General features: G+C 38.5%; 1 protein-coding gene across 2 annotated transcripts in view; it reads left to right on the forward strand.

The window, feature by feature from the left end:
- HEPH (hephaestin) overlaps nucleotides 1-14325 on the forward strand; it is a 116102-nt gene extending 101777 nt beyond the window's left edge. The window contains exons 19-20 of one of the 2 annotated variants that reach the window (XM_036892750.2): nucleotides 10625-10666; nucleotides 12945-14325. In XM_036892750.2, the coding sequence (XP_036748645.2) occupies nucleotides 10625-10666; nucleotides 12945-13177 (275 nt within the window). In that variant the 3' untranslated portion in view covers nucleotides 13178-14325. The remainder of the gene's footprint in view (nucleotides 1-10624; nucleotides 10667-12944) is intronic. The other variant, XM_036892752.2, reaches the window with a different exon arrangement.
- The last annotated feature ends 277 nt before the right edge of the window (nucleotides 14326-14602 follow it).

Raw genomic sequence — 14602 nt, forward strand, 5'->3', positions numbered from 1 at the left:
TTCTATCAGCAAGTATTTCTTATTCTCCATTGCTCTCTCACCCCTACTCCCTCCCAATTGCTTTGATACCTGTTGAACTCACATAGATTAACCCAACCTGAACCTGGTTGGTATCTATGCATTGGTGCTTAGTGAAGATTTGCTTCCTTTGAAATACATTTAATTTTAATATAAATGTATTATTTTAGAATTCATTAGAGTCACTAATTTAAGAAATCTTTTCAATGAGTCCTTCAATACAAAAGGAGAAATGTAATTCTAATAGTCACCAATTGATTTATTTGTTTTATTTTTTTTAAGATAATTATTTTTTATTGAAGGGTAGTTGACACACAGTATTACATTAGTTTCAGGTGTACAGCACAGTGATTCAACATTTACATACATGATAATTCTAGGTACCAGCTATCACCATACCAAGTTGTTACAATATTTTGACTATATTCCTTATGCTATACATTACATCCCGGTTACTTATTTATTTTACAATTGGAAGTGTGTATACATATATACATATATATATATTTTTTGTGAGGGAATCTCCCATATTTATTGATCAAATGGTTGTTAACAACAATAAAATTCTGTATAGGGGTGGTCAATGATAAATGCACAATCATTAATCCACCCCAAGCCTAATTTTCGTCAGTCTCCAATCTTCTGAAGCATAATGAACAAGTTCTTACATGGAGAACAAATTCTTACATAGTGAATAAGTTACATGGTGAACAGTACAAGGGCAGTCATCACAGAAGCATTCAGTTTTGCTCATGCATTATGAACTATAAACAGTCAGTTCAAATATGAATACTCATTTGATTTTTATACTTGATTTATATGTGGATACAACATTTCCTCTTTATTATTATTATTTTTAATAAAATTCTGAAGTGGTAGGTAGATACAAGATAAAGGTAGAAAACACACTTTAGTGTTGTAAGAGAGCAAATGTAGATGATCAGGTGTGTGCCTGTAGACTATGTGTTAATCCAAGCTAGGCAAGGGCCATAAAACATCGACATATGCAGAAGATTTCTCTCAGAATGGGGGGGGGAGGTTCTAAGCCTCACCTCTGTTGATCCTCCTTTTTCTCACCTGATGGACACCCTGCGACTGTGCCTGTCTTAGGCTGTTCCTCCCTTGAGGAATCTTACCCGTCTCTGGCTAACCAGTCATCTTCCGGGGCCATACAGGGAAATGTAAAGTTGGTAAGTGAGAGAGAAGCCTTATTGTTTGAAAAGGTTAGCTTTTTACTTCTTTGCATATTTATGTCCTGTGGCGTCTATGCCCAGCATTTGTCTTGAGGTGTCTTTACCACTTGGAAGAATTATGATACCCGGTAAATTAGATCGAGACACTAATTCTATTTAAGGGTTGTTGTTAGGAAGGAAGAAGCAAAGCTATAGAAGTAGCAGGCAGAAGAAAACATGGGAAGATTGATTATTTTTTTGACATATCTTCTTGTAGAGTAACTTCAGCATGTATAGGTTTTAAACTACTAATAAATTGCGCACACACATTAACATAATAGGAGTACAGTTGCATAACCAAAGCATACCTGTAATTACCAGCCATCTCCAGTGAAACCAAGAAAACCAGTTAGGCACCCTAGGCATTTGTGAAAACTGATCTATGATATGGTGGATATTGTCCAACTGAACTTGAAAAGTCTGAGAGAAATCAGACAAATTAAAACAGTCCTTTCCTGTGGACTGTTCACATCCCATATGTTCTTTTAACAGTAAATAGTCTGTAGTTGTAAGATTTTGGAGAGCTACAATTTGCAGTTCTCCTAATTCTTGGTTGAGTTCCAACAGTATAGATCCAGTCAAATTTGTTGTTTTACTGTATGCACAGGCCAGCTTAGATATCTCCTTCTTCATTTCCATGGCAAGTCCAGGTACTGGTGGGATGAGTGCATCCACACCTGTAGCAGTGCGTGGAACTTTGTTGGGGCTTTTGATGATCATCTTCTGGCATGATAATTCCTGAGAGTGCTGATACTGGATGTTCTTTTTCATATCATATCTTAGTTCATTTTCTGGGTAGCCAAATTAGGCTTTGATCCTCTGTATAAACACAAACAGACCCTTTGCCTACACATTTATATGCCCTATATATCATTGTGTAGAACTCATTGGAGGTCACCACACAGGAACTGCTTTTTCTTTCTTTTTTTATCTGTAATCTACACTTACATGATGAATATTTTGTTTACTAGGCTCTACCCTATACCAGGACCCCACTATATACCCATTTACAGTCACTGTCCATCAGCGTAGCAAAATGTTGTAGAATCACTACTTGTCTTCACTGTGCTGTACAGCCCTCCCCTTTCTCCCAACCTCCCATGAAAGCTAATCATAATACCTCCCTTTTTCTCTCCCCCCTTATCCCTCCCTACCCACCCATCCTCCCCAGTCCCTTTCCCTTTGGTACCTGTTAGTCCATTCTTGAGTTCTATGATTCTGCTGCTGTTTTGTTCCTTCAGTTTTTCCTTTGTTCTTATACCCAAAAGATGAGTGAAATCATTTGGTATTTCTCTTTCCCTGCTTGGCTTGTTTCACTGAGCATAATACCCTCCAGCTCCATCCATGTTGCTGCAAATGGTTGGATTTGCCCTTTTCTTATGGCTGAGTAGTATTCCATTGTGTATATGTACCACATCTTCTTTATCCATTCATCTATCAATGGACATTTAGGTTGCTTCCAATTCTTGGCTATTGTAAATAGTGCTGTGATAAACATAGGGGTGCATTGGTCTTTCTCATACTTGATTGCTCCATTCTTGGGTATAATAGTAGGAGTGCAATTACTAGGTCAAATGGTAAGTCTGTTTTGAGCATTTTGATGTATCTCCATACTGCTTTCCACAATGGTTGAACTAATTTACGTTACCACCAGCAGTGTAGGAGGGTTCCCCTTTCTCCACAGCCTCGCCAACATTTGTTGTTGTTTGTCTTTTGGATGGCAGCCATCCTTACTGGTGTGAGGTGATACCTCATTGTAGTTCTAATTTGCATTTCTCTGATAATTAGCGATGTGGAGCATCTTTTCATGTGTCGGCCATCTGTATTTCTTTTTTGGAGAATAGTCTGTTCACTTCCTCTGCCCATTTTTTAATTGGGTTATTTGTTTTTTGTTTGTTGAGGCGTGTCAGCTCTTTATATATTCTGGACGTCAAGCCTTTATCAGATGTGTCATTTTAAAATATATTCTCCCATACTGTAGGGTTCCTTTTAGTTCTACTGATGGTGTCTTTTGCTGTACAGATGCTTTTCAGCTTAATATAGTCCCACTTGTTCATTTTTGCTGTTGTTTTCCTTGCCCGGGGAGATATGTTCAAGAAGAGGTCAATCACGTTTATGACTAAGAGGTTTTTGCCTATGTTTTCTTCCAAGAGTTTAATGGTTTCGTGACTTACATTCAGGTCTTTGATCCATTTTAAGTTTACTTTTGTATATGGGGTTAGACAATGGTCCTGTTACATTCTCCTACATGTAGCTGTCCAGTTTTGCCAGCACCATCTGTTGAAGAGACTGTCATTTCACCATTGTATGTCCATGGCTCCTTTATCAAATATTAATTGACCATATATGTCTGGGTTAATGTCTGGATTCTCTAGTCTGTTCCATTAGTCTATGGCTCTGTTCTTGTGCCAATACCAAATTGTCTTGATTACTATGGCTTTATAATAGAGCTTGAAGTTGGGGTGTGAGACACCCCTACTTTATTCTTCTTTCTCAGGATTGCTTTGGCAATTCGGTGTCTTTGGTGGTTCCATATGAATTTTTGAATTATTTGTTCCAATTCATTGAAGAATGTTGCTGGTAGTTTGATAGGGATTGCATCAAATCTGTATATATTGCTTTGGGCAGGATGGCCATTTTGACAACATTAATTCTTCCTACCCACGAGCATGGGATGAGTTTCCATTTATTGGTGTCCCTTTAATTTCTCTTAAGAGTGACTTGTAGTTTTCAGAGTATAAGTCTTTCATTTCTTTGGTTAGGTTTATTCCTATGTATTTTTTTTATGTAATTGTGAATGGAGTTGTTTTCCTGATTTCTCTTTCTGTTAGTTCATTGTTAGTGTATAGGAAAGCCACAGATTTGTATGTGTTGATTTTGTATCGTGCAACTTTGTTTTCCGATATCAGTTCTAGTAGTTTTGGGGTGGAGTCTTTAGGGTTTTATATGTACAGTATCATGTCATCTGCAAATAGTGCCAGTTTAACATCTTCTTTACCAATCTGGATTACTTGTATTTTTTTGTTTTGTCTGATTGCCGTGGCTAGGAAATCCAGCAATATGTTAAATAACAGTGGGGAGAGTGGGCATCCCTGTCTACTTCCCGATCTCAGAGGAAAAGCTTTCAGCTTCTCGCTGTTCAATATAATGTTGGCTGTGGGTTTTTCATAGATGGCCTTTATTATGTTGAGGTACTTGCCCTCTATTCCCATTTTTCAGAGAGTTTTTGTCATGAATGGATGTTGAACTTTGTGAAATGCTTTTTCAGCATCTATGGAGATGATCATGTGGTTTTTGTCTTTCTTTTTGTTGATGTGGTTTATGATGTTGATGGACTTTCGAATGTTGTGCCATCCTTGCATTGCTGGGATGAATCCCACTTGGTCATGGTGTATGATCCTTTTGATGTATTTTTGAATTCGGTTTGCTAATATTTTGTTGAGTATTTTTGCATCTACGTTCATCAGTGATATTGGTCTGTAGTTTTCTTTTTTGGTGTTGTCTTTGCCTCGTTTTGGTATTAGGGTGATGTTGCCTTCATAGAATGAGTTTGGGAGTATCCATCCCTCTTCAATTTTTTGGAAAACTTTAAGGCGAATGGGTATTATGTCTTCCTTGTATGTCTGATAAAATCCCGATAATAATCCATCTGGCCCGGGGGTTTTGTTCTTTGGTCGTTTTTTGTTTATCTCTTCAATTTCGTTGCTGGTAATTGGTCTGTTTAGATTTTCTGTTTCTTACTGGGTCAGTTTTGGAAGCTTGTATTTTTCTAGGAAGTTGTCCATTTCTCCTAGGTTTCCCAGCTTGTTAGCATATAGGTTTTCATAGTATTCTCTAATAATTCTTTGTATTTCTGTGGGATCAGTCATGATTTTTCCTTTCTCTTTTCTGATACTGTTGTTTTGTGTTGACTCTCTTTTCCTCTTAATTAGTCTGGCTAGAGGCTTATCTGTTTTGTTTATTTTCCCGAAGAACCAGCTCTTGATTTCATTGATTTCTGCTATTGTTTTATTCTTCTCAATTTTATTTATTTCTTCTCTGATCTTTATTATGTCCCTCCTTCTGCTGACCTTAGGCCTCATTTGTTCTTCTTTTTCCAATTTCGATAATTGTGACATTAGACCATTCATTTGGGATTGGTCTTCCTTTTTTAAATATGCTTGGATTGCTATATACTCTCCTCTTAAGACTGTTTTTGCTGTGTCCCACAGAAGTTGGGGCTTACTGTTGTTGTTGTCGTTCGTTTCCATATATTGCTGGATCTCCATTTTGACTTGGTCATTGATCCATTGATTATTTAGGAGCGTGTTGTTAAGCCTCCATGTGTTTGTGAGCCTTTTTGCTTTCTTTGTAAAGTTTATTTCTAGTTTATGCCTTTGTGGTCTGAAAAGTTGGTTGGTAGGATTTCAATCTTTTGGAATTTACTGAGGCTCTTTTTGTGGCCTAGTATGTGGTCTATTCTGGAGAATGTTCCATGTGCACTTGAGAAGAATGTGTATCCTGTTGCTTTTGGATGTAGAGTTCTGTAGATGTCTATTGGGTCCATCTGTTCTAGTGTGTTGTTCAGTGCCTCTGTGTCCTTACTTATTTTCTGTCTGGTGGATCTGTCCTTTGGAGTGAGTGGTGTGTTGAAGTCTCCAGAATAAATGCATTGCATTCTATTTCCTCCTTTAGCTCTGTTAGTATTTGTTTCAAGTATGTTGGTGCTCCTGTATTGGGTGCATATATATTTATATTGGCTATATCCTCTTGTTGGACTGTGACCTTTATCATTATATTATGTCCTTCTTTGTCTTTTGTTACTTTCTTTGTTTTGAAGTCTGTTTTGTCTGATACCAGAATTGCAACACCTGCTTTCTTCTCTTTCTGGTTTGCACGAAATATCTTTTTCCATCCCTTGACTTTAAGTCTGTGCATGTCTTTGGGTTTGAGGTGAGTCTCTTGTAAGCAGCATATGGATGGATCTTCCTTTTTTATCCATTCTATTACTCTGTGTCTTTTGATTGGTGCATTCAGTCCATTTACATTTAGGGTGTTTATTGAAAGGTATGAACTTATTGCCATTGCAGGCTTTAAGTTTGTGCTTACCAAAGGTTCAGGGTTAGCTTCTTTGCTATCTTACTGTCTAACTTAACTCGCTTGTTGAGCTATTATAAACGCGGTCTGATGATTCTTTATTTATCTCCCTTCTTATTCCTCCTCCTCCCTTCTTCATATGTTGGGTGTTTTGTTATGTGCTCTTTTTAGGAGTGCTCCCATCTAGATCAGTCCCTGTAGGATGCCCTGTAGAGGTGGTTTGTTGGAGGCAAATTCCCTCAACTTTTGCTTGTCTGGGAATTTTGTAATCCCTCCTTCATATTTAAATGATATTCGTGCTGGATACAGCAGTCTTGGTTCAAGGCTCTTCTGTTTCATTGCACTAAGTATATCATGCCATTCTCTTCTGGCCTGTAGGGTTTCTGTTGAGAAGTCTGATGATAGCCTGATGGGTTTTCTTTTGTAGGTAACCTTTTTTTTCTCTCTCGCTGCCTTTAATACTTTGTCCTTGTCTTTGATCTTTGCCATTTTAATTATTATGTGTTTGGTTTTGCCCTCCTTGGATCCCTTGTCATGGGAGTTCTGTGTACCTCTGTGGTCTGAGAGGCCATTTCTTCCCCTAGTTTGGGGAAATTTTCAGCAATTATTTCTTCAAAGACAGTTTCTATCCCTTTTTCTCTCTCTACTTCTTCTGGTATCCCTACAATGCATATATTGTTCCTTTTCGATTGGTCACTCAGCTCTCTTAATATTCTTTCATTCCTGGAGATCCTTTTATCTCTCTCTGCATCAGCTTCTCTGCGTTCTTGTTCTCTGTTTTCTAGTCCATTAATGGTCTCTTGCATCTCGTCCATTCTGTTTTGAAGTCCTTCCAGAGCTTGTTTTATTTCTGTATTCTCCTTCCTTAGTTCTTGCATATTTCTCTGCAAGTCCATCAGCATGTTTATGACTTTTGTTTTGAATTCTTTTTCAGGAAGACTGGCTAAATCTATCTCCCCAGGTTCTTTCTCAGGGGAAGATGTGGCAGATGCCGAAGCTGTCTGGGTTAGTCTTGTCTGGATTATATTTTTTTGCCTTTTCATGTTGACAGGTGCTATTGACTGTCAGCTTGGAGGACCAAACTTTTCACTTGCTACTGTCCTTTCTTTACCGGGACAACTGCGACCCCTAGTGGCTTGTGTTGGGTAATTGCATGTAGGCTGGGTCTTTGTGTCCTGCCCGGCCGAAGTGAAGGAATTTTCCTTTCCGTGGGCATGTTTTGCCTTAGGCTGTTTCTCTGCTTTCGCAGCACCCAGAGGTTTAATGGATGGTGGGGCTGTTTGGCTGTTTACCTCCGTGAGGGTTCTCAGAGATGTTGCCCAGGGGATTAGTGCGCCTGGTTATACCTGTAATTTCCAGCCACTGGGCTGTGACCTGTGTTGTTTCCATCTAGCTGTTACATCCCTGTCCCTTTAAGACTTTCAAAAAGCACTGGCTTTTCTTTGTCACAGGGCATCAGCTTTGGCACCCTCTCAGAGGTCTTGCTGCCCTGTTTCTCTAGTTTCCAGACCTCCACACATGCACTGTGTCTGTCCTCTGGTGTGGGTGGCTGGGGCTGGGTGTTTAGCAGTCCTGGGCTCCCTCTCCCTCCCGCTGGGAGCTAGGGGGAGGTGTGCTCGGGTCCCGCTTGGCCTGGGGTTGTATCTTACCCCTTTCACCAGGCTCTGGGCTCTCACATGTGTGGATGTAGTCAGGCTGTTGTCCTGTGTCTTCTGTTCTCTCTTTTAGGATTATTTGTATTTGTTCTATTTTCAAAAATATATATGTTTTTGAGAGGAGATTCCCACTGTCCTTCTCACACCGCCTTGTTGGCTCTGCCTCTGATTTATTTGTTTTGTGGGGTTGTGAAAGGCATTTATTTCTGTCCTGAAACAGCCCTGTCTAAGGCTGAAAAGAGATATTGGCCTTTACTTATAGCTTATCCCTGACTGAGTTACTACCAAGAGTGAAAAAAGCTTTTTCCTTTATTTTTCTATATGAAGAGGGAATAGCTGGGGGTAGTTCTTTACCAGTCAATCTTTGTTCATCAGCAATATTATAGAAGGGTAGGTTATGTTGGATTTTTGTGTTTGGGTCATTATAGGGTTAACTGTCTCACTTCTAAGTCTTCTTGACCTAAATGAGTTCTTAATATCACCCCCATTTGAAGAGGCTTTATAGAACCTCCTGGGAACCCACAGGAATCCGGGGATTTTTTAAATCTTGTGCTTTTAAAGAAATGTCATACTGCTTTGAAAACTGGTGGTACTGAGATAGGTGTTGTGGGGTTGCCAGCCATTGACACTGTATCAACAGTAATGGAAAGTGGGAAACTGTCTTTGAATATTCCAACAGGCTTAACAGGGTAGAATACAACTCTGCTATTTACCCACATGGAGGGGGACAAATAATTGTACATTATGATTTCCTATGTCTTTGAAAATCTTTTTGTGTTAATCCATACCGCTAGAATGTGGCTTCCACATGCTATGCTAGTACCTCCCCCCACAACCCAGATAAGCATGCAGAATTCTTTGTTCTGTTCTGTCAGTCCTTAGAACCAAAATCAAGTGTTTAATTGGTGTGGCATCAAGATACCTTAGGTCCAAAACAGCAGGTTGTGTCTGTGTAATAATGGGTCATCCTAAATCTGGACTACCTCAGTACATACCATTAGGGATCTTCCATGAATAAGGATAGCTCATATCTATCTATGACAATGAGCCAGCCCATAAATGTTACCCATTTGCATTTTTATTTGTTTACACCCAACTATGATCTAATTCAATATTGCTCAAGCCACAAGTGTGCTAAAAGGACAACCAGAAGACAGAGTTGAAAACAGACAGGGAATAAAGGATTAATTGTTAGAACAATGCCTCTGGTGAAAAATCTGGGGATGAAAACCAGAGCTAAAATAAAAGATTATACTGGAATAAGGTATATTTTTCTACTAAAAGTAGAGAACATAGAAGGATCAGTGTATAGGTTTGGGTGATTAACTTGACATAAAGGTGGAATATTTCTGTCTTATGGTATTTGTTTCATCTGTGATGGAAGACACAGAATCATCTGCTCAAAGTGAAGGATAGGTGGTCAGATTAGGGGTTTGAGGAGAGAGGACAAAGGTCTGAAATAACCACTCTGGGAAATAGAAACATGCTCACTCTGAGTGATAGGAAATTAATTAATTATTGCCAGGCAACACTGAGGGCTTAAATTTGGAAACAAATAATATTGATCTTAAACAATTGTTTGATTTTTCTCCACCAGCATTCATCATATCAGCCTAAATATGTGGAAGATGTAGTTAGCTGGGTTTCAATAGATGATTGTAACACTCCTGGTATGATAGTAGTTGAAGTGATAGAACATGGAGTCAAACCTGACCAGGCATGGGAATAAAGACAGAATGAAGCAGGTAGGTTGGGAATAAGATGGAAGGGTCCAGAAGCTAGAGGTCTATATGAGAGGGGAATAACAGGTGAAGTGGAATAAATAACATTGAACATGGAAGGATAGAATGCTAATGTTAGATTTTAGATTTCTGCGATGGTACATTTATGCGTAACAAGTTCAATGTCACAATGGGTCAGGTTAATAGAATTGGAGAAGATATATAAATTGTTAGAGTTCAAAGGCCCCCAAAATTTGAGGCTTGAGTGATGGAAGGGTCAACATTCATGGTGGTAATTGTGGAAGTGGAAGACTGAGCTAGGTAACAAAGACTTCCATGAATAAAGAGAATTGTGAGTGCACAGTTACAAGAAGTGGTGGTGTTTTTTTCTAGATAAATCAGATGTGCCTATAAAAGAGATAAATCTTTACAAAAAAAGGAGTAACAGTAATCTCAGAGCAGTATTGATAAGGATGAAAAGGAAGCATAGCCTTTAAAGAAGAGTTCAGCCTCATTAAATCAAAGAAAGGAAGAAATATTATTGAGAAGAGATTGAATATGTAGAGATATATATTTGACACAGAGCAGGGGCTTCCTGAAGAGAGGGTGGGAAAGGCTGGCAAAGAGAGCAATAATGAGATGAGCATTAAAGGAAGTGCCAATAAATATGTATATAATGACAGAAGTATGGTTTGCCTTTGGACTGTTAAGCCTATGATATTGCTCATATTTTGTGTTACTATTCAAAATCAAACCCACATATGAATACTGACTTTGATCATAAATTATTTAATTCTAGACACCTCCATTTTGCTTTTATACTACAGAGAGATTCCTCCATCCAATGCCAACCTCCTAAGTTATGCCTGTGGATCAGTAGAAAGAATAACAGTATTAACCTCTTACCTTTTTTTTCCTCCAGAACGCTTAAGCACTACCACCATCACAAATGAAATTGGAAAAGGTAGGGAGAATGATGCCTGGGTAGTTATATGTGGTATGCATTTGGGGAGGAGGTACAGTGCCCTTAGAAAATGGGATGCACATGACCAAAATGTGGACCACAATATTAGTAGGAAGCATTCTGAGATGCTTCTAAGATGCATCTGTAAGATTTCAGAAGCCAGAAACCCAGAGTTAACCTTCCTTCAGCAGGTTGATTATTTCTAGCTCCTACCCTCAGCTTCCTGAGTTGGGGGAAACAGCCTCATAGCCAGTTGAAGGCTGATCTTAGCTTCCAATCTGATGGGGAAGAAAATTCAAGGTATTGCTGGGTTGGGTATAAAGGAGCTATAGAAGAGATACAAAAATTCCCACAGGAACAGTGTGAAGCTAGAACAAATATCATACATTTTTTACCAGCTAGTTTTATTCTTGCATCTGTAGAATACTGAATAGTTGACTCTTTGGAACTAGTTATTTCTGCCCCTCAGGAAATTAGAGATTCTTTTCCTACCAAGCCTATTACAAGATAGTGCTTTTATGCTCCACCCCATCTTTACCTGGATTGAGAAAGATTCAGAAAGTTATGAGAGTTAGAAGAGACATTAGAGATCATCAAATTAGTCGGAAGGTTTTTCATCTGTGTTTGGAAAGGTTCTACTTATCTGCATAAGTATCTTATAAGGTATCAACCAGGGGACTAGGATATGTCCTGGAGGGGTTGGGTAGAGGTAAGGTGAGGTTGAGAGAATAGAGTACCATATATATATATATATATATATATATATATATATATTTGTATATATACAAACACAGATATATATGCATATATATATTTGTATACACATATGTGCATATTTGTGTGTACACACATGCATGGATTCTTACAAGCTCTTTATTTGTTAAAGGTTCTACAGTGGGGGAAAATACCTTAAAATTGTTGATCTAATAAACCTTTGTAATTTTCTACATGAGAAAATGACAGATGGAAAAATGATTTGTCCAAGGTAACAAGAGGAGAAATCGTAGAATGTAAACTCAGAATGTTTTTCAGCTTCTGTTTGAACTCATTATATTTGATTTTATCCCAATTCTGTAATAGCATTAATCAAATATGTACTGAGTTGCAGGAACACTGAAACAATGAAGACATAGTTACTACTTTCCAAGAAATTTGTATCTAAAGTTGGAATGAGACAAATAAACAATGAATGAAATGTTGGATTTTATATGCTGTAAGAAAGGCCAAGCAATAATAACAGCTTTTAATTATTTGCATTTGCTATATTCTAGGTGTAATGATAAACATCTCATTAATATTAGCTCACAATAAACCCCATGGTTAAGTGTGGTTATTAACCCCATTTTATAAAAGGTGGTCCTGACTGAAGTCCAGAACTGAGGGGGTATCTAAGTCTTTGTCCCAAGCAAGTAACCTGTGGGAACACAAAGAGTACAGATACTTGGGGAACATGGAAGAAAGGACTATTATCTTCCATCGGAATTGAAGAAAGCTTTACAGAGACCTGTAACATTTAAGTTGGGTATAGAAAGTTGAGAAGGAAGGAAGGGTATTCAGAAAGTCTTAAAAGACTGAAAGAAGATGACCTATTATTGGAATAAAGAATAAGTTGCTGTAGCTGAAGGGTAGTAGGTAAGGCTAAAAAGGTAGGTTAGAACCTGTTTGAGAGTTGGAATGCCTGGCTTGAGTATGAGCTTTACTCTGTAGGTTAGTTGGAGAACATCAAAAGTTTCTATGCCAGAAGCTAAGACAACTAGATGTTTCACCTGGGAAGATTAGTGTGACATCAGTGTTATCATGACCCAAAGAAGTGAGAAACCAGGCTACACAGTGGAAGGCTATTTTCATGGTCCAACAACCAAAGTGAGCATTTGTCAGCTAGGTGACTGAGTTAAACTGCTTCCCTGGAATTTCCACTTATTGCTCTCAGTTCTATCCTATGGAACCATGTGCACTAAATCCAATTATATTTTTTCTACATCCTAGTCTTTTATATGTTTGAAGAAATATATCAAGGCCTGTTCTACTATGAGTCTTAGCTCTTTCCATGGGAGTATTGGGGTCTCAATGATACCTAAGGACTTTTCATCCATGGTATCTTACACTCTGATTCTCTGTAACCTTTGAATCTGTCTTTCTCAAGTGGTCTTTTGCGGGATAAGGACAGCTCCTCTGTCATATTTGCATAGACATATTTATCCCAGGACTTAGTGCAAAAGGTGCTTCTTTAGAGTACTCTCCAGCTCAGAGTTCCTATTTTCTTATTGTTCCATTTCAGCAGTAATCCCCAAAGACATTGGAGAAGAAAATGTGAGGATGCTGGGCATGCAGATCCCTGTAGAGGATATCGAGATGTTTGCTTCTGTCTTGATTGCCATGGGTGTCATTCTCTTGCTCATTGCTCTGGCTCTTGGTGGTGTGGTCTGGTATCAGCATCAACAGAGAAAGCTACGGCGCAACAGGAGATCCATACTGGATGACAGCTTTAAGCTTCTGTCCCTCAAGCAGTAACAACTGAATCCCACAACCACACATCTAGAATGCACCCCCAGCAAGCCATGGACTAGCAGCTGACCCCACTGTCAAAAGGGCATGGGTATTAGAGTGGCAGAGGAGGGAATCAAGCTCTCTGAGTATTTCTTCACTTATTTATTTGCATGGAAATGATATGCTATCTCTTTTTCTTTAGTTTATTTGTTCCACTTGGGCACCTGGGACTAGGTGAGTTCCCTAGTATCCCACATCACAAATTTCAATAGATAGATTACATCACCCATGGACATTTGGAAGTCTGGAAATTTCTAAAACTTGATCCTTTTTAAAAAATATATAACAAGAGTAAAACTTATTAATGAGGTTTCTACTGTTCTCTAGGACATAAGCAAATTCACTCTAATCTGTGAAGTGCCCTGTGAAGATAGTCAACATTTAAATGAAGCATGAAAAACATAGGCATCATGGGGAATGTGTAGCATGGAATTTGAAGATAAAAACTAGTTTGATTATCCTCGGCAGTGAACTATTTTTGGAACAAAGGTTGGATAGAATATTGTTGCCATGATTACCTATAACCTCTGGAGCCAGAAGCTTTTCAGGAAGCCAGTCCTCCAAATTCATGGCACACTTGCACTGAAGGGAATGTTGACTGTCCCTTCCATGGTTTAAGCAGAAAATCCTGTACATTAAAGTACTTGGAAAAATTCATATGGAAACACCAAAGACCCCAAATAGCCAAAGCAATCCTGATAAGGAAGAATAAAGTGTGTGTGGGGGGGGAACTCCCTCCCTAACTTCAAGCTCTACTACAAAGCCACAGTAATCAAGACAATTTGGTACTGGCACAAAAACAGAGCCACAGTCCAGTGGAACAGAATAGAGACTCCAGACATTAACGCAAACATATATGGTCAATTAATATACGATAAAGGAGCCATGGACATACAATGGGGAAATGACAGTCTCTTCAACAGATGGTGTCAGCAAAACTGGACAGCTACATGTAAGAGAATGAAACTGGATCACTGTCTAACCCCATACACAAAAGTAAATTCGAAATGGATCAAAGACTTGAATGTAAGTCACGACACCATAAAACTCCTAGAAAAAAATGTAGGCAAAAATCTCTTGGACATAAACATGAGCGACTTCTTCATGAACATATCTCCACGGGCAATGGAAACAAAAGCAAAAATGAACAAGAGGGACTATATCAACCTGGAAAGCTTCTGTAGAGAAAAGGACACCATCAATAGAACAAAAAGGTACCCTACAGTATGGGAGAACATATTCATAAATGGCAGATCTGATAAAATGTTGACATACAAAATATATAAAGAGCTCATACACAACAAACCAAAAGCAAATAATCCACTTAAAAAATGGCAGAGGAGCTGAACAGACAGTTCTCCAAAGAAGAAATTCAGATGGCCAAAAGAC

This window comes from Manis pentadactyla, chromosome X, assembly GCF_030020395.1.
Source record: "Manis pentadactyla isolate mManPen7 chromosome X, mManPen7.hap1, whole genome shotgun sequence".
Lineage (NCBI taxonomy): Eukaryota > Metazoa > Chordata > Mammalia > Pholidota > Manidae > Manis > Manis pentadactyla.